Source organism: Odontesthes bonariensis, chromosome 22 (assembly GCF_027942865.1).
Source record: "Odontesthes bonariensis isolate fOdoBon6 chromosome 22, fOdoBon6.hap1, whole genome shotgun sequence".
NCBI lineage: Eukaryota > Metazoa > Chordata > Actinopteri > Atheriniformes > Atherinopsidae > Odontesthes > Odontesthes bonariensis.
This window is the reverse complement of record NC_134527.1, coordinates 22,802,939-22,830,512: the sequence shown is the minus strand read 5'-3', so window position 1 is coordinate 22,830,512 and position 27,574 is coordinate 22,802,939. Positions and strand designations below refer to the sequence as shown.

At 41.9% G+C, this 27,574-nt stretch overlaps 1 protein-coding gene across 6 annotated transcripts in view; it reads left to right on the top strand.

Annotated features, from left to right (window-relative positions):
• erbin (erbb2 interacting protein) overlaps positions 1-26,779 on the top strand; it is a 51,587-nt gene extending 24,808 nt beyond the window's left edge. For 3 of the 6 annotated variants that reach the window (XM_075455419.1, XM_075455420.1, XM_075455421.1), the window contains 25 exons: positions 1,965-2,159; positions 2,782-2,899; positions 4,505-4,583; positions 4,703-4,792; positions 6,362-6,418; positions 8,418-8,481; positions 8,743-8,817; positions 9,500-9,644; positions 10,603-10,675; positions 11,762-11,891; positions 12,001-12,116; positions 12,409-12,478; positions 15,127-15,226; positions 16,844-16,965; positions 17,888-18,046; positions 18,198-18,365; positions 18,480-18,597; positions 18,698-18,881; positions 18,981-20,487; positions 21,116-21,259; positions 22,282-22,338; positions 22,566-22,733; positions 23,477-23,569; positions 23,664-23,738; positions 23,844-26,779. In XM_075455419.1, coding sequence (XP_075311534.1) covers positions 1,974-2,159; positions 2,782-2,899; positions 4,505-4,583; positions 4,703-4,792; positions 6,362-6,418; positions 8,418-8,481; positions 8,743-8,817; positions 9,500-9,644; positions 10,603-10,675; positions 11,762-11,891; positions 12,001-12,116; positions 12,409-12,478; positions 15,127-15,226; positions 16,844-16,965; positions 17,888-18,046; positions 18,198-18,365; positions 18,480-18,597; positions 18,698-18,881; positions 18,981-20,487; positions 21,116-21,259; positions 22,282-22,338; positions 22,566-22,733; positions 23,477-23,569; positions 23,664-23,738; positions 23,844-23,951 — 4,206 coding nt within the window. In that variant the 5' untranslated portion in view covers positions 1,965-1,973 and the 3' untranslated portion in view covers positions 23,952-26,779. The remainder of the gene's footprint in view (positions 1-1,964; positions 2,160-2,781; positions 2,900-4,504; positions 4,584-4,702; positions 4,793-6,361; positions 6,419-8,417; positions 8,482-8,742; positions 8,818-9,499; positions 9,645-10,602; positions 10,676-11,761; positions 11,892-12,000; positions 12,117-12,408; positions 12,479-15,126; positions 15,227-16,843; positions 16,966-17,887; positions 18,047-18,197; positions 18,366-18,479; positions 18,598-18,697; positions 18,882-18,980; positions 20,488-21,115; positions 21,260-22,281; positions 22,339-22,565; positions 22,734-23,476; positions 23,570-23,663; positions 23,739-23,843) is intronic. The other 3 variants (XM_075455422.1, XM_075455424.1, XM_075455423.1) reach the window with 3 other exon arrangements.
• The last annotated feature ends 795 nt before the right edge of the window (positions 26,780-27,574 follow it).

Sequence of the window (27,574 nt, the reverse complement as noted above, 5' to 3'; positions counted from 1 at the left end):
TCACCAGTGTGGGTGTGTGCATACATGGACACATTATTAATTAGCCTAGTTGAAGATGGAGGAACTGCTGACTGTTTCTGGTTTAGAAAACTTATGACAGATCTGAAGGGTTCTCCTGAAAAACTTCTTCATTATATAATCAAGAAGTACTGGGTTGGTTTTTTGGGGGGTTTTTTCCCTCTCCGTCAGCACCACAAATGTAGTGGTAGGCAAATGGATCAAATTTGAAAACAGTTGTTTTTACAGCCCAATTTACCAAATTTCATAGGAAAAAAGGGGAGCATTGTACCAATGTGTCTAACCTACACACGGTACGCTCTTTCAAATAAGGTGAAGACTATCGCAGATTTGCCCACCCAGCAGGGCAGTGGACATACACAGCGAATGAAGTATGCATGAAGATTATGTGCTGTGGCGGCACTCAGATTAAGACAAGGGAGAGGAAAAGTCACATTCTCTACATGCTCCAAAGAACAAAGCCTCTGTTGACCAGAGCACATTCCACAGTGTTTACTGTACTCTGTCTTGACCCCACTCTCAAGCTATAAAAATATATATTTATATATATATATTTCCATACACCCATGCCCTTCACCTTTAATTTGCTTCTGAACCAGATTTACTGGCTTGTATATCACTTTATTTCATTCTCGTACAAAGAAAAACCTCCTCAGGGAGGAGGATTTCCAAAACACCATCTGATTCTTGGCATAGGTTCTTCTCTCTGCTTCAACCCAAAATGTGCTGAACCCCACCACCCTCACAAGAAATGTAGAAAGAGGAACCAAAAAAGGAAACTCTCTCTGTTCTTTCTTTGATATTAAGTCGCAAATCAGCACAGGAAATGCGTATTTGCCTGCTTTAATTTGTCAATAGTCTAATTCAAGCCGCTATTTTTGCTGAATGGTGACTCATTGTCCCTGATCTGTGTTTTTAATATGCAAATTTGATTGCAGATTGAAAGACTCCATACAAATGAGTATGCAGGATGCGGCTCATGCCTGCTTTGAGAGGTCCTTCTACTCTAGTGCCACAGGGCTGCTGTAGATCCACCGGTATAATTGTAACACCCCGATGCTCCATTTCAGATATATTTTTTAGTTTTGCATCCTAAAAACAAGAGAGTTGCCGCATCAAAGGAGAACTCCTTCCTAGTATTTGTCAGACTTGTATATTTTTCTACATAATGACAGTTTACTTGCACAACAACACTGTTGACTGGGATAAGAAGGCTCCTACAGCTTTCCAGGAAACACATGTTTATGAGATATCAACCACCCGTGCACCACGAGTTCCAACAAGAGTAAACATACAAAGTAGTCCCTTGGCTATTCCTGAGGACACTGGAGGAAACTGAATTGCGGCTGAGGGAAAAGTTGCTGCTCCCATCTCTAATTCTGTGATATGTCATTCAGCATTTCCCAGACTTTATCAGAAATTAGTTGACAAATATTGAAATGCCTCTTTTGTTGAAGTATCCGAGGGTTTTTTTGGATGTGCTCAGTCATGACTGCTGGACCTTATGCGCTGATGTAATGTATATGAGTCTGATGTTTCACTGTGTTCTGTGTACTATATTGAATCTTCACAAGTTATTTGGGAAAATAAATCAAAGTTGCAGGGACTAGACGACAAAAGGAAGTTGTTGACCGCCACTCTCCGCTCCCCGATGTTTCACGACCTGCTCTTTTCAAGTTAAATATTAGTTTATCGTTGTCCTTATGGAAGCTCGAGTCCCTGTCCTTGTGCTTGTCTCGTGGACACCTCCGATCATCTTCTGTTCCGAGGAATTTGAAACTTAGCGACTTCCCTTCTTCAAATGTGGAAAAAAGTCATGTTACACAGCAGGGCTGAGGGGAAAAAAAGAATTTAGACCAGGCATTTAAAAGGAACGCATTAAAGTTGCACTATGCATATGCTGATATCCTCTACTTAATGCATATCTCTCTGGTTTCCCTCTGCAGTGCCTGAGGATGTCCAAGCGGAGCTTGTTTGTTCGCCTGGTGCCGTGCCGCTGCTTGCGGGGTGAGGAGGAGACGGTAACATTGCTGGACTACTCCCACTGCAGCCTGGAGACTGTTCCTAAGGAGATCTTTAGCTTTGAGAAGACCCTGCAGGAACTCTACCTCGATGCCAACCAGATCGAGGAGCTGCCCAAAGTAAGACGCACATTGTCATGTATAGACCCTTTTTATTTCTAATAATTTGTCGGCTTTTCAATTACACCACTTTCCCGAATACAGAAAAAGTACAAAACAGGCCAACAGGCCAGTCAATGTGAAAAGAGAAGGATTTGTCATGTGCTAAAGAATGCTCAGGGGACTTTTTTTTTTTTTTTCCTTTTGCCCTTCCTTATATCCTGTAGAGTAATACAAATACAGAAATAAGCAGTTATAAAATATTGGGGAGGCCATATGAAATAATATAGATCAAATAAATATAACTATAAAGAGGGAGAGGACGGATCCCCTCAGCAGAAGCATTATATTTTGTACATATACGCAATTTTCATGAGTTTAAATATTATCAGTGCAGTCCCATAATTTATGAATGGGTACATTGTGCGATATCCAGCTGCGATGTCCTAAGCCTGTCGATACAACGGCTGCTGTTGTGACCAAAGAACATCCTGTAGAATATTTTGTCATAACCCCAGACGTTCATGTTAGATACTTCATAGGTATTTCATCAAAATAAGAAGATGATTTAGCGATGTGTATTTTTCGAGCAGTTAATTTTGAACTTACTGTTTTTTTTTGTTTTTTTTTCTTCTCCAACCAGCAACTGTTTAACTGCCAGTTACTCAACCGACTGAGCATGCCCGATAATGACCTAACAGTGTTGCCGGCAGCAATCGCAAACCTCATCAATCTCAGGGAGCTCGATGTCAGCAAAAACAGTAAGCAGAATAACTCCTTGTTTGTTCTTTGTTTTTTGTGCACCTTTTCTTTTCTTGAGCATCATCTCTGTGGTTAAATGGGGTCGCTTGAAAACTACAGCATCAGTTCAGTTTCCTGAAACCTGAAATCTGACCACGGGCTGCGGTTCCGTCTGTCCTGGAGAGTTCAAATGTGTAATCGACCTAGTTTTCTGCGCGTCGTTGTGACTGCCGTTGACATCTGTCATTGAAAGACTTCAAACAAGAAGTTTCCAGTGGAGAATTGCAAAGATACCGTGTTCAGATTGCATCAGATGTCTTCTGCGGTAAAGTGGCAAAGCATCTCAAATTTGTGTCACGGTACGGAACGACTTGAAGCCCCCGATCTCCATAATGCGGTGCAACAGCAGGGATAAAGAGCAAGCAGTTGTCTCTTTGAGTCGGCTCTCACAAGAACGGTTCTCTCAACTCAAAGTATCTTGTCAGCTGTTTCGCTGAGTGGAAATTAAAGGCTGTCAAGTAGTCGACGTTTGACACTTAGTACTTTGATGATAAGCGATTATTCTGTTTAACGTCTTTCACTGGAAGTCCTCATAGATTTTGGTTGTTTGATGAAACCACAGCAGGGGCCGTCTTTAGTCTGACATTCAGAAAGGAGATAACGCTACAGAGCTGCGTCTCAAGTCTTAACTCTAATCAGAACCAGCACATATCATCAAGCAGGTGACAGTGCTCTTTTAAAAATGTCCATATTTGAATATCATGCTGTTGATGCAAAGAGTTCAAGCATGTCAGTAATTTCGCTTGAACTTGTTTAGAGAATGGTTAAAGAAAGGTTGTTCTAAAATAAATAAGAAGTCTGTGCAGAAGCAGCCGAGATTAAACAAATGTTTGAGGATCTTGTGGTTTTTTTTTTCTTCTTCTCCTTCCTTTAACCAGAGATGCATGTGCCATGTTTACATTATAAGTAGCTTATCCTCCTACACAAAGAACTTTAGCCTAAGTGTTGTAGACACAAAACAAAGTGGAGGAAATGAACTTTGAGACATCCTCTTTCGTGTAGTTTTAACACTGTGGATGTTCTGTGAGAACTTGCAGACCATCTCTCAGCGGGCTTTCTCTCTTTTCTTTTCTTTTTTTCTTCTTTCCTGCGCTTTTATTATGTCACAGCGAGTGTTCCTCTCTGTGGTTGTTGAGAGACGAATGGTGCAGAGCTGCTCTTCGTGCACTATTTTTTGTTTGTTTTAGAAGTTGGAAAATGATTAAGATACGACGGTAGGTGATGCGTAGTGGTTGTACCTTTAAGCCATCTCATGTGAATTGATGACTAGATTTGATCAAAAGACATGAGCGTCTTTCAACAATGCTGTGTGTGACATCAGCGGCCGCGCTGTTGCTAAGTTACAAAAACACCCCAATCCACTCCAGGCGGCCTCCGAAGGTTTCCTCCACACCTCTCTTGGCTCCATTTCAACTTTCTGAATGTTGGCAGCTGAATGTTGCTTTATTCATTTTGTTATCTACCTTTAATGATGGCACATCTTTGATGATATAATATAATGTAGCAATATGATTTCCCTTCAGGGCTTAATGAAGTATATTTTAATTGAACTGAACGTCTTCCAGGTATCCAGGAGTTTCCAGAAAACATCAAGAACTGCAAAGTCCTAGCTATTGTAGAAGCCAGCGTGAATCCCATATCCAAGTGAGTATACCTCTCCGTCCCATAATGTAGCTCCCGAGCCACCTATTCTGATACAGCAGCTGATTTGAAGAGGCTTTGTCTGAGTCATGTGACTCTTCACTCTCCCTCTGCGTCTTCAGGCTCCCAGAAGGGTTCACACAGCTCCTGAGTCTGTCACAGCTCTACCTGAACGATGCCTTCCTGGAGTTCCTACCAGCCAGCTTTGGCAGGTCAGTTTGCTCTCCAGTCTTATCAGATGGAATTTTGCCCCCCAAAGCTCAAATACAAACCGTCCACTCAGACCTTGTTGTTTTAAGTCTATGTATTGTGTGGCATGGGGCTGGCAGGATATCAGAATTCACGGTATTTTTTACACTATTGCGACATGTGTAGACATTTATCAACTCAAGGCTTCAAACCAGCGGGGGAACACCGTGGCTGAGGTCGCCCGCCAGCTGCCAACTCTGTGTTTACTGCATACATTTTAAGATAAATCTCTGTGTATCTAAGAACCCTTACATCAGAGTAGGTTATGTTTTATCAGACGGATCTCTCAGGTGGATCAGTCATGGAAAAAGAGAACATGATGTTTTCCGACTTATACTTACTGCACTTGCTGTACTTAACGTTGCACGTCCTGTGATGTAACTGCTGTGCGTACGCACACTGCAAAGTTGATGGTTAATGGCTGTATTGTGCAGCCCCACCTGCAAAGCCATTGTACCAAATTCACGACACTGACGCGGCTGTGAGGATATTTCTGGGATTTGGATTCGATGTTTGAAGTCATGAAAAGAATCAGTAGTTCTAAAAAACACTCTAATTTTCTAAAATTTCCCTTTTTTATGAGTGATAAACATCAGAATGCCTCAGAGTATTTAAGATGACATCGCTGCCTGGGATCAGATGAACCTATAAGAGACTGCTTTCAACTGTGCACTTAAACCTGGAGTGTAACGGAGAGAAGATATTGATTATGACATCGGACCAGCTTATGCCATCTTCACATCATCGTGATGATTGATGTGATTAAGCGTTTGGACATGGATAATGGGTGTCTCCAGTTTTGTATAGCTCTCACTAAGCCCTTGTTTATGGATCTGTAGTGTTGGCTCTTGATCAGTAGAGAATTGCACCGCTTAAATACGTCTTCCACTGGATAACAGAAATGCTGTAAAAATGCTACTTATTGATTTAATGTCACACTGTTTGTTTGTTTCATTGATCCATAATGATTTGACAGATTGTGTCATTTTAACACATGTGGCTGAACCATGAAAGTAAAAGCTATCCAACCATCGTGATTTATTGATAGCTTTTACTGTTAGCAGTTTTATACGCTGGTTAGCTGTTACATAAAACATGTGACAGTAGTTGGCCTTTTTTCCTGTTTCCTCTCTCTAAAACACCTCTTTTGCAGTCTGTATGGCCATTCAGCTTTAAGTCCTACTTAAACGCAGGAGAAATGCATCACGTTTCTTTGTTTTTCTTGCTTCAAATTGTGCCAAGAGGTGTCATAAAGCTGTATTATGTCTGGTCAGTAGAGAAAATATAAGCCAGCATGCTGCCAAAGTTCAGAAAGTGTTAATTTATTAGCTATTTGTCTTCAGATCAAGCTATTCAAGGTTGAAATGTAAAAGTCTAGTCTTGGCCTTGCACATCATTTGAATGTCTTTTCAGCCGCTCTGTCGACTTTCATCCCACGGTAACAGTTAAACTGCAAAGTGATTTAACTTGGTGGTTAAAAGAAAAACCGTAAGCTCAAAGTAAATATGACGCTGACTTTTTCTTGGTTGCAGGTTGACAAAGCTACAGATCCTGGAGCTGAGGGAGAACCAGTTAAAGATGCTGCCAAAGTAGGTGGTTTTCACTTCATAAATCTTCTTAACACCAGTTACAAAATTTAATTGCCCAATCCAAAGAGCGGTTTAACTGGGATTCATACTTGTCACGAGGCATGTTAAGAATCTTCATCTCTTCTTTGTTACCCTGTGATATCTCGGTCGTGCCTTTTTTGTCACCACACCTCTGACTGTAGTATTAAATTCCACTGTGTTACATAAAGCCCCCCACCCCCCTTTTACTTGGCTGCTTGCCATGACAGGTTTTATAATCCTCAGCTTGCAGTGGTGAGGGTTATTTCACCATTTGCACTGGGAGGCTGAACATCCCACAAACATTAGAGAAGGCTCCAGGTGCTTTTGGCGGAAGTGACTTTCTTTTTGTCCTCTTTCTTCTTTCTTTCTTTCATGCTTCACTCGCTGTATCATTTTTTTCCCTTGCCACTTCCTCAGCAAAACTATGCTTTCCTACTTTCCTTTTAGTCCTTCCTCTCCTCTGGCTGGGTTTCCTTTTGTTTATCTTGCTCACTTTTTTTTCTCACTGACTGACGGGCCCCAGCCAGTGCTCAAAGTGCAGCGCAGTTGGTGCTGCCGCTCCGAGCCGGATCTTCTTTTCTCACTGTGTATATGTGACAGAGGCCAGACCTGTTCAAGGCTGGAGCCCTGACAAAGAAAAGGACTAATGATCGGGAGCGTTACCAAAGCAACACATAAGCATTTCAGAGATGTAAACAAATGTGTGCGTGCACAAAGGGGTGCAGCAGAGGTCTTTTCAGGGCTTCTATATGGAAGGCGCAGTCTCCTTTCTCTGCCTTTCTCTCCCCACACAGACGCACACCGAGCACATGTAGAAACCAAACGTTTCTCTGTATTTTAAATAGGGTTGCCGTTGCTCGCAGCTCAGGGTCAGAAGCCTTAGTGGTGTGTTTTTTTTTTTTTGTTTGTTTGTTTTTTTTTTTACAACTGTGAACTCACTTTTTAGATGAGCCACCACAGCTCGGTCTTAGTCTTCCAGCTCAAATTGTAAGTCTGTTGTGTTCTTGCCTTTTGTTTTTTTTTTTTTTTTAAGGTAAGAATGTGACAAAGCTGGCAAATGCTCCGTTTCATCGTGTGTTTTAATGTCGTACCAAATCACCAAAGGGTTCAAATCGTATTTATAATTCGTGCCGTATGTCGGACATTCTTATTTCATGAGAAGGCACAAGGAAGGGCGGCTCAATCCTGCTGTGAAAGGCTCAGCATATCGCATTATATCTTTACCTTTGTGGTGTCTTGCTTTGGTTTTAGTGTGAAATAGGTTTTTGAACTTTTAATAACTCACAGGAAAGCTTCGACTTTGTTGTCTAACAAGCTGAGCGCTTATTTGTGCGTCACACCTGACTCGCAGATTTGTGTTTTGCTGCTTTTGCTCAGGTTTGAATACCTTCAGAGGCATCCTGTCGGTGTCGACCTTTCCACGCAAAAGAAACAAGCTTTTGCATTTTTCTGTTTTTGCGATGACCAGCTACATAAAGTCAGAACTGTAAGCAGACTGAATAGTCCGGGTTGGTTTCTGCTTGTTTACGGTGTAATAGGGAATATGAGCCTGTGACCTGAATGTGTCGAGGAAATTCTGGAGCAAGGCTTAGGGCAAGCATACGTCACATTTTCCATTATTTAAAGCATAATTCTGTCACGCCTCGGCTCTGAAAGATATTTATTTCCACATAAATGTATTCAGTGGCAGGAGAAAAGTGAAAGCATGTGTGCATTCAAAAAACATCCAATATGGAGCATAATGGAAATTGACAGACGTTTTTAAGAAGTTTATGTTGGCTTGCTTTTTCGATGCATCTGGTCCACATTGCTTTCGGTCTTAGCTGTTATTTTTGTCAGATCACAGGGGTGCAGCGCATTATTTTATCAAAATTTGTCAATGTCCAACATGCAGTATTCCCGCTGTTTAGGCCTCTAATACACCAAACGCTTATTCTTATGGTTTTATTTCAGTGTGTTACTGTTTGTGTGTCAACAGAAGCATGCAGAAGCTTATACAGCTGGAGAGGCTGGACCTGGGGAGCAATGAGTTCACTGAAGTGGTGAGTAGCCGTCAGTTCGTCCATGCCCAGAGCGCTCTACCTCTCTGAGGTGACCTCATCTCCTTCCTTAACGTGTTTGCTTTTTCTCCTCCTCAACGTTTTATAAGCACACATTTAGACTTTCATTTCTTTTGACTGGTTTGACGGCAATCTGCCATTGCTTTGGAACGAATGAATTGCCTGATGTTTAATTTTTAGCGTTCTTACACTCTCGCACACATGACTGACACTTGATCTCCTTCCTCTTGTCTGCATCTGTAGCCTGAGGTGTTGGAGCACCTGACTGGACTCAAAGAACTGTGGATGGATGGGAACAGACTCACATTCTTACCTGGGGTAAAAAATTTACAGCGGTTTCTACTTTCAGGCCACTGTTGTGTCCAAAAACATCATGTTGAGATTATTCCCCTTGATTTCTCAAAACTGTGTGTCTCGTCCAATCTTCATCACAGTAAACGGCAGTCAGTTTACATCAGACTAGTAAAAAAACCAGCAGAGGAGCCGCTTCAGTTCCAGAATGATTGCAGACTTTTGGTTTTTGCATGCGTCCTAAATATGATCTAAAAAAGACTGCAGCCGTAAATGAACGGTTTTCACCGAACATGATTGGTGTACAAGAATGCATCGATGGTTTAAAAATGACACGAGATTCTTCTCATCCAAATGGCCTGCTTGTTTTAACTGGGTCAGAGCATTCGTTCTGCTGGCAGCATTTTGACAGCATCAGCTGTAATCACAGGCTGGCTTTTTATTAGCAGTGAAGTCTGTCAAGCATATAAAACCAAACTAGTGGCCATAACTGTTCTCCATTAAATCAAGTGTGTGCTTTCACTTTTGAAAATGTGCACAAGTGTAACCCACTTTCGGATAATATCTGGTCTTGAATGCTTCTAGTTTCAATGCACTGCTTATGTGATCATCTGTCATTTGTCCTTAGCCCTTGGCATAAGTTAAGAACAGATAATGAGCCATCTGTGGAACCTTAGTGTACTATTTTTGCTTGCTCTTATCTTCACAGATGCTGGGAACGCTAAAACAACTGGTGTATCTGGATGTGTCGAAAAACAGCTTAGAGATGGTAGATGAACAAATCCGCGGCTGCGAGAGTCTGCAGGACCTCCTGCTATCCAACAATGCCCTCACACAGCTTCCTGGCTCCATCGGTAAAGATTACAGATTACACGGAAGACATCTGTTACGAAACACCTTTCAGCGTCCAGTTTGTTTTGTTCCGTTTCATTTCACAAGTTCTTAATCGCGTTGTTTTTTTTCTGGGGATGTAATTCCTTTGTACCGTATATGAAATGCATTTTCATCACAGAAAGTGTCAAAACATTTTCTCGGAAAATTTCACAAGAGGAAGCCATTGCCTGGTTTGCTTGTGTGTTGATATCACGTATGGAAGTACAACTGTGTGTTTCTAAAGGCTGCTTTCTTATTGTTCATTTGTGTTTTACTCCATCCAAAGACTCATTTATCCAAATAGTTTCCGATTGAATAAATTGGGACAGAATATTGTTGGGAGAAGGTGGCATTATTGGTGGTATTACCCATAACTGTCATAAACAGTAGAGTTTATTCACCAGAAACAACGCCTGTGTTGCCATATGCTATAGAAAAAGGGTAAAATATGTTCATCATAAATCTTCTCTCTACATTGGGATCATTCCTTTGCTTTAGTATTGATTTATGTGATCTGTTATGTGTGTAAGAGGATGTTTCCATCTCCCCTGATGCACATAAGCTCTTTCTGAAGCTATTTTTCATCCTTTGGGGAAAAATGGAAATGGAAATTGGGAAAAGAAGCTTGGGTTACCCCCTCCCACTTCAACTTAAAGTTTATGATCATTTGAATAACTACATTTAATCCTTTTAGTCACTTCTTTCCATCCATTGGGCAAAATAAGTTCAGATTAAAGTAATAAAACCTGCTGAGTTCAGGCTGTCGAATTTGGGATTGATTCTTACTAAATGTATTACTGCTCTGATGTCCGTATTCGTGAATCTAATTAACTGCTCCAGTGGATACTCTTCTTTGTGGGCTCATCAAGAGGAGATGATCAATAACTCCTCTGGGCTGTTGTCATGCATCTCTCTCCGTCTCTGTGATCCTGTCTTTAGGCTCCTTGAAGAAACTGACTGCTCTGAAAGTGGATGAAAACCAGCTGATGTATTTGCCAGACTCTGTTGGAGGGTGAGTTTTACAGCTTTAAAATCGGCAGAATAAACCCCCGAGGTCAGTGGATTATTATTCTGTTTTTATCATCAATCCACTGATCACGTACAATGTCTGTCTGTGTAAATCTGATATTCCCACTGAACATAATGTTTCTGTATGGGTCCCCCCCCGCCTAATGCTGGAGGTATTAAGCGACTTGTTAATGTTCATGGATTTGGAAGACCGGATCACAATGAGTGAATATCGTATTGGAGAGGGTCTGGTGGTAATCTTTCACCAGATGACGCCCAGATGCTAAACTAATTGATAACTGATTAGATAAGCAGCACCTTTTTCTCAGACAGCAAACAGGTAAATCCAGCAGGAGACAGCTGCTAAGTAGTGAGTAAGCCAGGCCCACATGTTGACCCGACTGCGAATCATTGTGGTGTAGCATAAAGATTAGGCACCATTTAATCCGTCCATCATTTCTTTTTTTTTTTTTTTTTTTTTTTTTTCCCTTCCTACATCTGCGACCGACGAATCTACATCAAGTGACAAACACTGCAGCTGCACAGTCTTTGTTAGCGATTTATTGTTTCCAAACACTGTTGGTTATCCCTTATGTCGGGATATGTCTCCTTGTGTGCTTTGACACAGATTATGTAACAAAGCCTATGGTTTAGTTTAATCCCATGCATGGATTCTGGTTGAAGCAATTAAATTTTTTCCCATTTATACTTGGCTGGTTTTAGTCGGTGCACTGTTTTTTGTAGCGTTTTGTTTTCCATTGAAATGAATGGAATCAAATCCTCTCTTTTACTGCAACATAGTAAAGTTTAGTTGTGCGTGCGTCCGGCTGAGGGGTGGGAGTATTTTTAAGGAAAAAATGGTGGAAACTGTGGTTTTAGTTATTACTCGGGTATGAATGCACAGATCTCTGTTGGAACGATATGTCGCCCTTTTGCGTTTCAGGCAGCCAAACAAAATGCGATGTCCATTTGTGCCCATTGCTTTTGACAGACTAGTTCATCTTATTCACCATGTTTAACCGCGCTGAGATGTAAGAGCTGATGCGATTAAAGCACCCGATTTAAATCCTCCCGTATCGCTCTCTGTTAGGCTGACATCTCTCGATGAGCTGGACTGCAGTTTCAATGAGATCGAAGCATTGCCTTCTTCCATTGGCCAGTGTGTCTCCATTCGCACCTTTGCTGCGGATCACAACTTCCTTACCCAGCTTCCCCCTCAGGTGAGCGCGTCTTTTAGTAGACGGATATTTTCTTAAGTCCACTCGTCTACAACACTGCTAGCGCTGTTGGCTAACGGCTCACGAGTCCTTGGTTTGTTCCTCCTCACAGATGGGCAGCTGGAAGAATGCAACTGTTCTGTTTCTACATTCCAACAAGCTGGAGTCTTTGCCCGAGGAGATGGGCGACATGCAGAGGCTCAAGGTCATCAATCTGAGCAACAACAAGTGAGTCTTCACCGATGGTGTTCAGTTATGAGGACGAGATAAAGACTGATTTCATTCGATTTTTTTAATGTTAAATATTTTCATTTAGTCTTGTGAATTTATCTTTTTATTGAAATTTACCAAAACATTGGTGGATATCCTAATCGGGTTTTATTGACTAAAACGATCAATTAAACAAACGTCCAATCGGCAGATGAGTTTTTAACATAAGAGATAATCTGTATTTCCAGCACAAATGATTGCTGGAAATACTAGATGCACCTCTCACGTTTTTGCTTTTGTTGTGCTGCAGGCTGAAATATCTTCCCTACAGTTTCACTAAACTGAGTGAGATGACTGCAATGTGGCTGTCTGAAAACCAGGTAAGACCACACTTATTTTCTAAAAAGTATTATGGGCTCATAGAAAGCTCTGTGGGGGGGGGGGGGGGGGGGGGGGTTCCGAGCTGTCAGATGGTCACATCAGTGGCTGCGGTGGAGGTGCCTCGCAGGAAATGAAGAAGCAAGGCCATGTGACTCACAGGAAAGCGCATCTAAAATGCAGTAAACCACTTCCAGGACATTCGATCTAAACAAGCCAAATGTCAGTGCAGGTCAGCTTCAGTGATACCTCTTTGGCTTTAAAGTGTGGAAGAAGCCTAATGAATGTCAGAAAATGATATCCTTATCTCCGCTGTTTAAGGAAAACAGAGTGGTAATCTAGACAGAAACCTTACGAGCTGGTATGTGTGCATCTGAATGACTGAGAGCCGGTTGGTGAGATAAAGCAGCAGCAGCAGCTGCTGGCCAGAAGAAAATCAGATCAAAGATAGCATGCAAATTGTGATCCTTAAAATGTGACATTCTTCCCCTATTCTCAACAGTCTACGGGCCCGTGTTTTGTAGAAATGCTGGAGTGTGGTCGGCTCATGTGAGAAAGTGGCTTGTGATCTCAGCCGAGTGGGGCCATGTGTGGTAAAAGAATACTTCAACTTTTCAGATAGGCTTGAAATGTGTAGTTTAAGCACACAAAGGCATAGTAATGTTGGAGAATACTCTGTGGGGGTATACTGCTTCAGCCTGTGTGCTTTGTCTGGCTTATAAATATTTCCAAATTACAGACAGACTCTCGCAAGGTTCTAAAATCAATTATTCATGCGTTTTCCTCCTCCTGGCTGGTCTATTCCAAGGCTCAGATGAACTGCCTTGACAAATTGTCCCTGGGAAACTGCAGCTGTTTCAGAATGCTGCAGAAAAAGCTGCTGTGCAGAATCAGCCGTGGAGCTCTCATCTCTGCTGTCCTTGCCTCAAGTTGGTGATTAAACGGAGAATAAGATTATAGCATTTTTCTGCTCTTACAAGGCTCCCCATAATTCCTCCTTAAATTCTTAACCTTACACCGAGGAGACGGGCAGTCCAGCAGGCACGTCGGCACGGTTACAGTTGGACAGGTGCAATAACGGCGACAGGTGGGCCGTAGAGCAGCTTCATTGAGAAATGGTTGATAAGAAAAGGGATGCAGATATCTAAGGAAATGTAGCTGATTAGAGGTGAAGACACTCCGAGGACGCCAACCTGTTCGACAGAGCAGAATGGTTGTTAACAAAATGGCTGCAAGTAGTGTTAGGGAAAATGTATTTTTGTCTTTTTGCCCCCCCTCCACCCCTGTCAATACACCTCAGGAAGGACAGCTGAGTCATAAGGTTGTGAGGCTCATCTGTGCGTGAGCTTTAAGTGTAATTCTGCTTCTGTTGATATGTACGTCTTAATGCTTGATTTAAGTTGGGGTTATGGGATGTTCAACCGTTAAACAACGAGGACGGGAGCTGTCCTTCTTGCTGTTGAGAAGTTGTCATTTTCCCCTCCTACCGGGCTTGAACTAAAATATGTCGTGAAAGGAACCAGATGGAGCGAATGCTTTCGCAGCTATTAGGCCAAAGGCGTTATTCCCGCTGCGGTACCCCCTCGTGGCCACACGTCGCTTGTACCAAGGTTTGAAAAACATCGAAACGTTGCTGAAAATTCTTTCAATCAAATCTTTAAAAACAGTGAATGTTTGAAAAAAGATGTAATCCAATATGATAGAAAATTATGTCCACGGATGCGTTGAAATTACCTGAACCAATTAAACCAACTGTATCTAATGGCTTTTAAAAATTGGCTAAATTACCTCCGTAAACACTGCTCCCACTTCAACCCTTTGATGCTTTTAGATTGCCCGAGGCCTGAGAAGAATCAGGGAACTGTTCTCAGTCAGTGAACCATATTTTAAAACTTTTCATCTTACGGTCGTACAGACCGGCTCTTCCATGCCTCACTTTTTCCCAGCAGACAGTATCCCCGGGATGTGATCAGCTGTTTATCATCGCTGCAAAGAAATGAGACGCAGTGTAGCGAGTAAGGAATGATCATTGTACTTGGAGGGGTTCCATTTGTCTTTATCTTATGATAAACCTGGACGTATTAGTCACATGCAATACGCGCAGAAACGAGATATCCGTAATGTCTGTTGTAAATTGTGTGCCGGACTTGCAGACGACCTCATAGAACATGTGAGCGTGTTGGCGTATGTGCTGCAATTGAGATCTTGTTGTTTATGGCATTAGGTGATGATTCTCTCTCTCTCTCTCTCTCTCTCTCTCTCTCTCTCTCTCTCTCTCTCTCTCTCTCTCTCTCTCTCTCTCTCTCTCTCAAATTAGCTATGTTTCCGTGTCACTGTATACTGCCAGCTTGGCTCACTTCGAACCTCGGCTGAGGTTGTACCAACAAAACAGCCATTAGTCAGTATCGGTTGTACTGCCTTCAACGGAAAACCAAAAAACTATCGTTCCATGTGATGGAAAGATGCCATTAGAGAAGAAAGACATACAAAGCAATGAATCAGTAGTACTTCTTTTGTGTTATTTCCCTCCTTTATGTGTTCTGCAATGGATTAGATTTCAGTCCACTTATCTTAACGCCGCTGTACAGTTGATTTGTAATGCCAGTCACAAAGCAAAAACTTCAGAACTGCTGATTTCTGTCTCCCACAGTCAAAGCCCCTGATTCCTCTCCAGAAAGAAGAAGATCCAGAGACTCAGAAAACTGTGCTGACCAACTACATGTTCCCTCAGCAAACCAGGACCGAGGACTGTGAGTACACGACAAGACTCGGTTTCTCTTTTATATGCTTTCATGCTCCATCTAACAGACGAACAAAAACTACAAATATTTAGCTATTAGCGGAAATTAAGGCCTGGAGCTGTCATACACTCATAACTAATGCAACTTGATCTATTTGAGTTGCATATGAAGCTGTGACAATTATCAGAGTTTTATAATAATAATAATAATAATAATATGTATATAATAATTCTAAATGTATTTGAAAATGGCTTTCCATCAAAGTTCTTTACAGAAAACAGAGTTTAAAAACACATAATTCAAAACATAAAGAAACCTTTAATATAATAGATAATCAGTTTAGTTTTTAATGTATAAATCTCATTTTAGGTCAATTTGATTTGATGCCACATTCTGAGCCACTACCGTGACTACAATTAGGTTCTTTGTTATCACAGTCTTATAGGTGACCTACAAGGATCCCTCACTGCATATTTTATGGGAGACTGATTACCTGAGCCTGCAGGGGAAACCCTAGCCTTTGTCTTGTTGTCAAGCATCCCATCTGTTTGCTTTGGGTTTCCGTTCCACCAGAAAGCTTGTGCTGACCCTTTTGCATCTTAGCCTTTGCGTAATTAGGGGTTCAGGCTCGACAAGCTTGACCCACTAACATGGTCATGAGTGAACAGGTTGATTTTTGAGATAATGTCTGTGGTTTGTTGCGCCACCATAAAAGACCTGTTCTTTATTTGCTCCATGCCAGCCGTGTGCTTGATGCCATTTCCCCTTTCTATTTTGCTGGAATAGATTTGAGATTAATTCTTGTCTGTTTTCCTGGGAAGCTGGAATCGGTCATGACCTAACCTTAATTATTATGTTTGACAACTTGTTGTGACATGGAAGGTAAACACAAGGTGACTCACATTATCCGGTGTGCTTTTACTTTCTGGCATAGAGCGTCAAGTTGAACCAGAATCCTGAGAATCAAACAAATTGGATCATTAGTCTGTAAACATGAATGATCGAAGTGTTTAGAAATCCAGGGTAATGGGCTTTTTAACACGGGAAACCACACCGACTGATTTTCAGTTGAAGCTGGGACAAGCAGATTTGATTTGTCTGTGCATGTGTATTTACACCCGAGATTCATATAACCGGTATACACATGGCAAATTTGTTGATATTCTCAGACAGACACAAGGAAGACCAGCAAGATGATTCTGCAGAGTTTTGGGAAAGTGTTACTAACGCAACCTCATAGTAGCCGTGACCTTGTTTTTCTCTTGGCAACAGGTAGTAGTCAAACAGGAGTTGCAACACATCAGTGTTTTGATTTCTTCATCAGCAACAAGCTTGCCCTTTTTGAGTAGACTGTAGATATGTTATATCTTTACATTAACCACAGTATCAAGCTAAAACACAGGTAATAATGTGCTTTTTAGTTAGAGTGTAATAAAAAAAAAGGAAGAACAGCAATTCCAGGTGGTTTTGGAGTTTAACCTCCTTCGGGTCGCCTCGTGCTGTCTTAGCTCCATCTTGTGGTCAAAGTCAGACGTAAATTAAATCAACACAGTAGCGGTGACTGAAAAAGCCATAAATAACAAAAACTGATGAATAACCTGACGCATGGCCTCGGTTTCATTTCAGACATTCCCAACTCGGACTCTGAGAGCTTCAATCCGACCCTCTGGGAGGAGCAACGCAAGCAGCGAGCTCAGGTGGCCTTCGAATGTGACGAGGACAAGGATGAGAGAGAAACGCCACCGAGGGTTAGTGACACACTTTTGTTACTGTGTACATAACTGGGAAAGGGAAAAACAACAGCGAAGACGCGACTCACCGAACCTGCAAGGCTATTGTTGTTCTCTTTATCAGCTCCACAAGCCCCATCATGTAAACAAATATAAACATTCAACACAGTCTGTTCCAGCCTGGCTGGGAATGTTTCACACAAACAGGGTGAATGATGACTTCAGCATTCGTTCGATAGGTCTCTGAATGAATTAATAATTAAGAAGGAAGAGGAATGAATCATTCAGCTATCTGAATTACCTGAGCAACAACACTGTAATATTACAGCAAAAACTGTGTGACTTTTAAGACTCAGAGAGATTTTACCTCCCAAAATGTCATTGGTTTGGAGATAGACTTTTTAAAAGTCCCCGTCACCTTAGGATAAGGCTTTCAGTGCAGAATATATGTTCTCCCAATGTGTTGATTTCACCTTTTTAACGAATTCCAAATGAACAGGTTTTCTTATTTGTAAACACTGAACATTGAAACTGCAGTCCATGACCATTTCGATGACGAGCTGGCAATCTTCTTTGATTGTTTCAGTGAATTTTCCACTGAAAGGCACTGATAAAACACCCACACCTTAACACAGTTTTGTGGAAAGATCCCACACTTGCACTTCCTCCTTCACTTCTCGGTCTGTGACTTAGACCTGCTGCTCAGGCAAACATCCAGCAGGTAGTTGGCAGATTTGCCAGCAGAGGAAACACCATAGTCTGAATCTGTTATTTAGTTCTTTTGGACTATTTTCAAAGTGCTTTCGGTCAGAATCCAGTTGATATAATGCACAAAGAAGGAGCGCAGTTGGTTGCCAAAGATGAGTTTTGCTTTTTATCTCTGTGCTCATTATTTATTTAGCTCTCTAATTTTAGTCTGTATGTATTTTTACTCTGTCAGGAGGGAAACCTGAAGCGCTACCCCACACCATATCCAGATGAGCTGAAGAATATGGTAAAGACTGCCCAGTCGGTGGCTCACAGGCTGAAGGAGGATGAGTCGAGTGACGAATCAAAACCAGAGAGGAACCACATTGGAGTACAGGACACGGGAGTTAAGGTCAGCTTCAGACAAAGCTACTCCCGCACTCGTACTGAAATAACTCGCTTTCATATCCTGTTTTTAGTTAACCTCGCTTTAGATTCTGTTTAACAAACTAACTGCATGCGCGTAGAAGAAGATTCACATGAGAGCACTCGTTTTTATGCAGGTGATCGAGGCCCCCCGTCCCAACGGTGTGGCATCAGACATTCAGCCCCCAGAATTTTCCAACATGTGTGCAGCCGAATCAAAAGAAACTTCTGAGTCTCTCAGCTCACAAAGAATTCCTCTCAAGTCTTCAGAGGGCTCTGTAATGAACCACGAGGACACACTAGAGGTTGTCCAAACATGCAGCACTCACAAGTTCTCACAAGTTCTTTTTACATTGAGCAAATTATGAGGTTCCAATGAAAAGGTGCAGTCTTTACAAAAGCATTTTCATTGTCTGCAGGATTCTGAGGAACTGTCGGATGAGGAAGAGGAGATGAAAATTGCTGAGATGAGACCCCCTCTTATTGAGATTTCCATCAATCAGCCCAAAGTGGTGACTCTAAGTAAGGATAAAAAAGGTAAATTTGACCGACTATAACAGGATTATAACCAGAGAAAAACTAACTGAAGCGCCTTCAGCTCAATGAGCACTTTAACAGTGATATTTCTGCTCGACAGATGATGGGAAAGATGCCGACTCTTTACTGGATGACACGGTAGCCAACAGCAACCAGAACAACAGTAACTGTTCGTCACCATCGCGCATGTCCGACTCTGTGTCTCTGACCACAGACAGCAGTCAGGACAACTCTCTGTGCACACCTGAGAGAGAGGCAAAGATGCCTTTCCTACCAAAAAGCCGGTTAGTACCATTCTTTACCATGTCGATGTAGAGTTAAAAGGAGTGTTCATCCTGCTGTTGCTGCAAAATCTGATGCCTTGCGTTATGTCCTTGCTTTAGGCAAGAAGACGAGAACATGAACCAGCCAAAAGACACCACCCCACTTCTTCATAATGGGAACGGCTCTGAAACGTCCCTTCAGGCCCTTTTGAAAAGCCAGCAGACGCCACCAGACTATGACCTGTCAATGGAAGCCCGACTGGCGTTCATTGAGAAGGGAATAAACAATGGTATGGGAGAAACGTACAACAAGTGGGACCAGATCAACATGAATATGACCAAGCTGCCAACCTACAACGTGTGTCAGCTGGACGGGATGGACAAAGCCAAGAACGGTTCGGTTGCTCAGGAGGACTTAAACAGCAAGCGGGGCTATGGAAACAACAACATGGATCATTTACAGAATGGAAATCAACAGGGGAACGACAGCATCAATAGTCTGGATAACACATGCCAAGTGATGAGAGTGGAGACGTCTGCTGTGCATGTGGCCTCGACAGGCGTCACTGCCAGCAGTGACATGTCTCTGTCCCGCAGCACAGAGGAGCTGTCTCCAGAGAAAAGGTGTCACCCACCACAGGTGATGAAGTCTCACAGCATTAGCAACATGGAAACGGGGGGCATGAAGCTGTTCTCCTTTGATGGGGACGCGGACTCTTATGAGTTAGCAGCAATGAGTAGAATGGCAGGGGCCGGCCCAGGGCCAGGATCGCAGGGCCAGATTATAGTCAGGAGCAAGTCCGCCAGTCAGTTACTCAATGACCAGACTCTCCTGGTCTACCCCGGCTCATCTACATCCTCCTCAGACCTGCTGTCCTCTTCCAAGCCTCCTATAAGCACCAGCAGATATCCAGTCTCATCCAGCATGAATATGGGAATTTCTCCCCCTCAGTATAATATACAGTACACAAGCAGTGCCATGTCTAATGAGGGCTCCTGGGCCCAGAGAGCACCCATGCCTCCAGAGCACCAAGGCTACCTCCCGGCTCCCCCACACTCACTAGCCAACACCAATTATTCAAACCGTAATCAGGCACCTCCTTACCCTCTGCCGCCCCAGCAGAGGGGCCCCCCCATGGCTCCCAAAGGAGACTGGGCCAAGGAGAGACTTCATGCTCCAGGTGGTCAGCCGAGAAGCAGCACTTTGCAGAGGCAAAGCAGCATCTCCTCCACAGCCTCCATGGGCGACCCGAGGCGTATGCAGGTGAACGAGGGGGAGTACATGACCTACAGGGACATCCACACCCTCGCAAGGGGGCCTCTGGCCATGAGCCAGGCCATGCAGAGGCCCCTCTCAGCTCGCACTTACAGCATCGACGCACCCGGAGCTTCCAGGCCTGCCAGCGCCAGGCCACAGCCCCACGAGCTTCCAGAAAGGACCATGTCTGTCAGTGATTTCAACTACCAGCACAGCAGCCCCAGCAAGCGGCCCAACACCAGGGTGAAGTCGGAGCACTCCCTCCTGGACGGTCCAGCACAGATGTCGGGAGGAATGGGTGCAGGAAGGGTGCCAGCAGACTGGAGGGATCAGGTGATGCGACACATCGAGGCCAAGAAAATGGAAAAGGTAACAGATACTTGCATGAATAACAGATACATTGTTAAATATGAATGAGTTTTTTTTTTTGTACCAGTGACTCATGAAACAAACTGCTACTAAACCTACAACAGGCTTGGGGTTGGCATCTTCAGTTGTTCTATTAACTTTTGAAGTTCCTCACATGAAAGAGTAGTAACTTTTAAAGTCTTTGTTCGACCTTGAACTCCTTTTGTGGGGCTGACAGCCGTAAAACTTTGCACAGGCATCTGTGAGAAACGCTTTTAATTACTCATCAAAGAAATGGAAACCGTAACTACAGTCCCATTTTCTTCGAGTAAGGGTGTCTTTGTTCCGTTGCCCCTGAATGCAGACAGATTTTTTTTGTTTGTTTGTTTGTTTTTTCATCTTTTCCAAGATGAAACCAAATTCAAATTACAATGGAATACAACAGAGGCATTTCTTAAAAGCAAAAGATTACAGGAGCCTACTAACCCATCTTTATGTAAGATATCTCTGATTCGCTCCATCTTTATAAGCTGCAAATGTTTTCTTTCTGTGTGTGTCTGTCTATTTTATGTCTGTCAATCATTTGGTGGATTGCATGGCCACCTCTGCTGCATGTCTGCTGCTACTGCTGGTCGCTCCATGTCGTCAGAACGCACTGTCTCGCTCCTATAATTCCAATAACTCTCCGCTGAGCTGGTCTCACTACGGCAGCTGTAGGGACATGCATGCCAGCCAAGGCTCCCTGGCGTTTAGTAGCAGGGACGGACAGCCCTACGGAGCCCTGGGCTTCTGTGTGAGTACTGTAACCTCGTAGTTGACTCCTGCTCATACTGAGCCAGGGCCTCCTGTTCCTGCTAGTTTCACATCCCTTTAGAAGATAAGGAAATAGCTGTTTTCTTCTCTCCTCAATGTTGAGAAGTAATCAGACCCACTGAAGCTTTCTTTCACTTGTCCTTTTTATGGACAATTGAAAGTGTTTCTCAACATGTGATTTCTCCTGAATAAAAACCCCTAGTCTAGTGCTTGATGTCAGTTAAAAAAAATGAATAAATAGATGAATTTTAGTTTTTGTGTTGCTAGTGCTCGTAATCTTTAGAAGTGGAGCTGTTTAAAAGGGGCCAAGTTGTCTTTTGTATTAGCAGGTGGCTGTCAAATTGTTGCCTTGTTATTTCTAATTTCTATTTCTGTGACACATTCACATATACCAATGACCTGATGAGTAATGAGTGCATCTAGGATGAAATGGCCCCCTTTAAACTTGCCCGTCACTTTATGATCATCCCTGTCCTTCTCTCCATCTTGCCACCCTCAGATCACCCTGTGATAGAAGGAGAAGTTTTTTTTTCTTTTAACTGCACTTTAAATGCTTATTTTACTCATTCATCATCTTCACTCCAACTTTTGATCACTTCAGAGTCACTTGATAACCGCTCACTTTGTGTGTGGGGATGAATCTGTGTTGGTGAAAGGTACGTGCTGTTAAGTGTGTGTCAAAATGATGTAGAAGTGGGTAGTAGAATCTTTAGGGGCAGACAGAAGATTTCCCTTTTAATGCTGTCATTGTATTCTTTAACTTCTTCAAAGGTGAATATTTCAAATTAATTTCCATTTCCAGAAGGCTAATATTCAGCATTACATGCTGCTTACTGCCTGGATAGAACCAAAGAACAGTTTATTCTGTTTTTTACCCCCTTTATCAACACCTTGCTACCTAAACAAGACCTGAAATATGTTCATGTCAGCCTTTAAATAACCTGTCTTCTATGTTTTATTTGTAAGGTTCGGGTACAATAATCTTCATTCTTTACCTTTCAGGATGATGTTTTTGTTCCTCAAGGGCCACAAAGCTACACAATGGACCCCCACAGAAAAGTACGTATGATATATGCAGAGCAAAGAAGAGCTGATTAGACTTTCAGAACTTGTTCTGCACTTACCATGATGTAACGCAGCCGATTTTTAAAGTTTTATAGACCCACTAAAGCAGAGGACAGATCCTCTGCAAACGTTAGAATCAACAATTGGATTAAGGATAGAAAATCCTGCTGAGTGCTCGGGGGAAACCATTCTGTTTATTATCGTGTATGTTTGTTGCCTAGGTGCCTTTGATGAACGGTCAGATGGGCCCTTCTGTTCGTCCTCAGATGAGCCAGGCGACCATGGCTCGACACCCTTCCAGAGAGCAGCTCATTGACTACCTGATGCTCAAAGTCTCCCAGCAGCCTCCAGGGCCTCCGCGTATTCCGAACGATACACTGCAGCAAGAGGTAAAGGGCTGCAGCTTCATGTTTAACTGAGTGATCTTAAAGAGATCTTCCTCTATAACTAAAATGAAACGATTCCTTTAAATGGAGTTACGAGTCTTTAACCAGTGGCTCTGTTAACAAACATGTTTGAGGTACCCTCCCATACCTCCTCATGAAAGATTTCTAGCTGAGTGCCGACTTGGTTATACATTACTCAGTCATTAGAGCTGTGTTCACTTTTATTTCTGGTGTAATAGTTTGATTTTGTCGGGTTGGGGATTGGAGCACCACATTAGCTCTGCTGGACAATCCAATCTGTCGTGTTTCCTTACCTCACCATTCATCTTGCGTTTAAGTGTTTCTCATTTCTGACATTTTCCCCCTCAGCTTTAGAATCTCTTAAGCCTCTTAATAGCCCTCTGTTGGAGTTCTCATAAGAGCTTAGATGCTTTGTGAATAACTGTTATATTTGCCAAGATCAGGTCTTAACTTTGAGAAGAAATTCTTACACAACGTAATCCTGGGAAATTTCTTTGAACTTTCTCACCGGGAGGAAAAAGGAAGCTTTACGAACATGGACACTAATGCTTTTGGTCACCCAACTAAATCTGAGTCACTCTCTTTTGTATCTGCCATAGCTAGATCATGAAATACCCTGTCCTCTTAAGTTCCCACCACTTTGTACTAATGTTCGAAAATTGCGTAATTGACAGTGAATGTGACTGCTTTCCTTTGGCTAATAAGAATGTGTGGGTGTGTTTCAGATCCGTGTGAAAGTAGAGAAGAGTCCAGAACTGGGTTTCAGTATTTCAGGAGGAGTGGGAGGCCGGGGAAACCCCTTTCGCCCTGACGACAATGTAAATTCACATCTTTGACCTTGTTTGTTTTTTTTTATGAACTATTATGACCATAATTGTTAGACTTGATAGCTTACATGTGGTGTAATTTTAGGGTATATTTGTGACAAGGGTTCAACCTGAGGGACCTGCGTTCAAGATTCTTCAGCCCGGAGATAAAATTATCCAGGTATTCTTCTGTCTGTGCCGACACAAGTGTTGTTTGGTCAGCTTAGTCTCTAACATGTATTTGAGACTTTAACCAATAATTCTTTTTTTTTTTTCTCGTCGTCAGGCAAACGGATACAGCTTTGTGAATATCGATCATGGGTATGCGGTGTCCCTCCTGAAGACGTTTGCGACCACTGTGGATTTAACTATCGTACGAGAAGTGCAAGCATAGACTCAAGTGATGTGACCCCCAGCACAGTTGGAGGATGGTTGGCACATGAAAGAACAAAGAAAATTATGTTGACTGTCATATTTTTATACATAAGAGACTGATCTGCTGACACCTGTTGGGACTATTTATAGCGGAGATCTTCCGAGGTCTTCTTAGCCTCGATTAAACGGGGAAACCACTGAATGTAGTGGATCCAAGTGAGACAGCATCAAAAACCTGCAAGTACGTGTCCTCAAAAGGCCGTCACTGTGGTATATATATATATTTTTTTACAAAGAAGCTGAACATATGATGTGCTTTGATGCAAATACTGTGGTCTCTGTACAGATCATCCTTTTTTTTTTTTGTTGTTGTTGTTTTTTTAACTCATCAACCACTGATCAAGGGTGAGGTTTATTTCTGCAGATGGACATGGAAGCTGACCACTAGGGGGCAGGGCTCTCCTTTTTCTTTTATCTTTTTTCTCTCTTCTGTCATCCAGTTTGCCTTTTTTTTTTTTTTTTTTTTACTTTTGGACTTTTTATTTCAGATGTTGAAACTCTCGCCTGCAAGCTGATCTTATCCAGAGGACAGTGGTACGTGCTTGTCATGGGGAGACGAATGTAGATCAAAGACGTGTTTGGTTTGGTTCTTCTTGCAAGATTGGAGAGTTGAGAAGAGGAAATCATCCACCCCTGCTTCTGTGACCCTGTAAACAACCTTTAACACACAGGACACCTCCCTCCAACTCAGTTGCCTGGTGTAGCTAGATCCATTCACACTTGAACCATCTAGAAATCACATGAGAACTTCTCCACACTCAAGAAATGCACTCTGCATGTTTTCATGTAATGAGGCAGGGAAACTGAAAGGAAATTAACATATTGGAGCAATAAGTGGGTCAAAGTGTCATGTGTTTAAAACTGTGGGAAATTAGCATATTTGTTTTAGTCAAAATGATATAAATAGGCTAAAAGGAGACATGCTACCTGTCCCCACTAGTTTTCAGGCTCAAATAAGCTGTCAAATAATTTCCCAAAATGTCAAAGTATGTGTTGGATGTGCTAATTGATTTAAGCAACCGCGGGAACTGAGGACAAAGGGTTAATGCAGGGGGGGCAACTTAAGAAAGAAACTCGATTAAAGTCAATATTTTAGTGATGTGGCGTCGGTGGGATGAGTGCGTTTCAGCATCTAGCAGTTTTATTTTCCACACGAAAGACCACAGGTTGCCTTTTTGTGTCTGTAAAAAAAAAAAAAAAAAAAAAAAAAAATGTTTTACTGTGCTCGTCACCCATCACTTTGGAGCAGTTCTGTTTTTTTGTTTGTTTTGTTTTTTCCTCACTGTACAGAGGGTAGAATTGGGAGACACGAATTTGTCAAAGTGCCATAGACCTTGAACTGTTTGAGCAGGGGAGGATGTTTGACCCCCGGAACCCAAGCAATACTCACACGCTCACAACCACTTTTGAGGACATTTGCAGCTTAACGGCTTAAAAGCAATATTTAAAGCCTTTATTTTCATTCACAGAACATCGTTTTTAAAACAAAACACAACCTTTTTAGTAAGCTCTGATGATTTTACATGGTTTTTATATTGTGAAATGAAACCTTTTTTGTAATAAAACCGCACAGGACACACATATTTATATATATATATATATATATATATAAATATATATATATATATATATATATATAAATAAAGTAGTGCTTAAAAGAACTCAGCATTGTGTAAAAGTGAGCGTTTTGTCACTTTGCCTGAGGCTTTTTACCGTCCGTGGTGTCTGATGTTCTTGTGTGTTAAATAATCAATTTACACTGTGGGGGAGAAAACCAGTCCACTTAATGAGCCGCAGTGGGATCAGATTTTATTCTCTCAGCCTGTCGATATTTATTCACTGGTACGGCGGTGAAAATGAATGAAATGATGAAATTCACGTGCCAAGTCGTGGCCCCATGAATTCCAGCGGTGTGTTTGTGGCCACGGAGATGTTTGTATAATGTAGATATAAAGGCATCCTGTCCTGTGGTGTTTTAACAACCGCCTTCACCCCGACCTGTCGGCAGTGGATGGTGTCGTCTGCTGTACTGTGTGTATGTAACAAAGTTTGGCTCGTGTTTCGTGCTCGCGGCACCGGCAAACCAAAACGAAAACACTGTGGGGATGAAGTGAATTTAAATTCCTGTCGTAATGGTTATGCTGTTTGAAAGGTAGCTGTTCTTAATAAGGCGTTGCTTTTTATTTTTTAATCATCAGTCCAGGATTGGTCCGTTTCATTCAAAGGCAAAAAAACATGACAAAGTGCATTCCCCCAAATGTTTCACACAATGTTGTATTTTACATGGATAAAACTATTGATTATATTTGTTTTTAATTTGTTACTGTTTTCTGTTGACTTTTTAAGAATTTTTTTCCGGGCTCATGGTCACTTTATATTCATGGAAAACAAATGTCTTGACTTTCGAGACAATCTCGGGAGATGATGTTTTTCACTTTTTCTTCATCCATGTCGGTTTGTTTCTTAAACTCCCACTTTGTTCGTATTTATTTAGCCGACTTACGTGGATTTTAGACCTTACTAATCAAATTGTAAATACTCTAAAAGAAAAAAGCCTTTGAGAGAAGAGCTCATAAAGGCATTAGTGACTTGCGATTGTAAAACCAGCAATAAATTGCAATGCAGAGGCACCCGTTTTGATGTAAAGCTAGTATTTCTAAAGTTTCCCTAGAAACAGTCACAGTGAGACGATGATTGATATGCATTTATCAACATTCCAGATTTTGTACATAGTTACATGTTTCAGAAGTAACCTGTGGAAAATAAACTAATGCTGTTTAACAGTGATTCTGATGTTTTCTTCCATTTATTGGGTTTTCCTCAAAGAACGATGCCACAACGGAGATACTTTATTAACCAGCAATAATTTTTAGGCTAAGTTCACGCAAGACTTTCATGAGCCGAGCATTAGATGAGCGTTTCTGCACCTCGAACTTTGTAACGTTTCATCTTTGCGTATCTTGTGGTTCGAGACTTAAATCCAGCAGCCCTTAAACGGATAAACTGTGCAGAAACATTAGTTTTCAGTCACATTTCTTTCTTGGATGCATGTGAAAATGGAGCACAGTAGCAATATGTGGGCTGCTTTATCACTATATATTAAAACCTCATACATGATCTAGCTTCAGGGCCATTATTTCTGTGCTGATTTTCTGCTTATACGGGACGTAGTCCTTTTTTGATTAGTATTCAATAAAAAATGAAAATCTGAGCTCTAGCAATAAGATTTAAAAAGAGAGAGAGTCTTTGAGAAACAAAGACAAGCCAATGATCTCTAGTTTGTCAACAAATGCATGGGAAAATTATTGGAAATGTTGTAAAACAATGGGTTGTTTTTTTTTTAAAGAAATACTCTAAAGGATTTACATCTAAACCCCTTTGGTGTATATAATATTATCAAAAACATTCATGGAATCTGGAGGAATTTCAGCACAAAAGAGACTGCAGGGAACAGATTGGCCTACGTACACTGGGCAATTTTGAAACCACAAAATGCTTCATGATGCTGTGTTTATGTCGTCTTCAATAAGAAAATTTAAAGTAGGATTCTTTTTTTTTTTTATGTTTTTTACATTTCCTCAC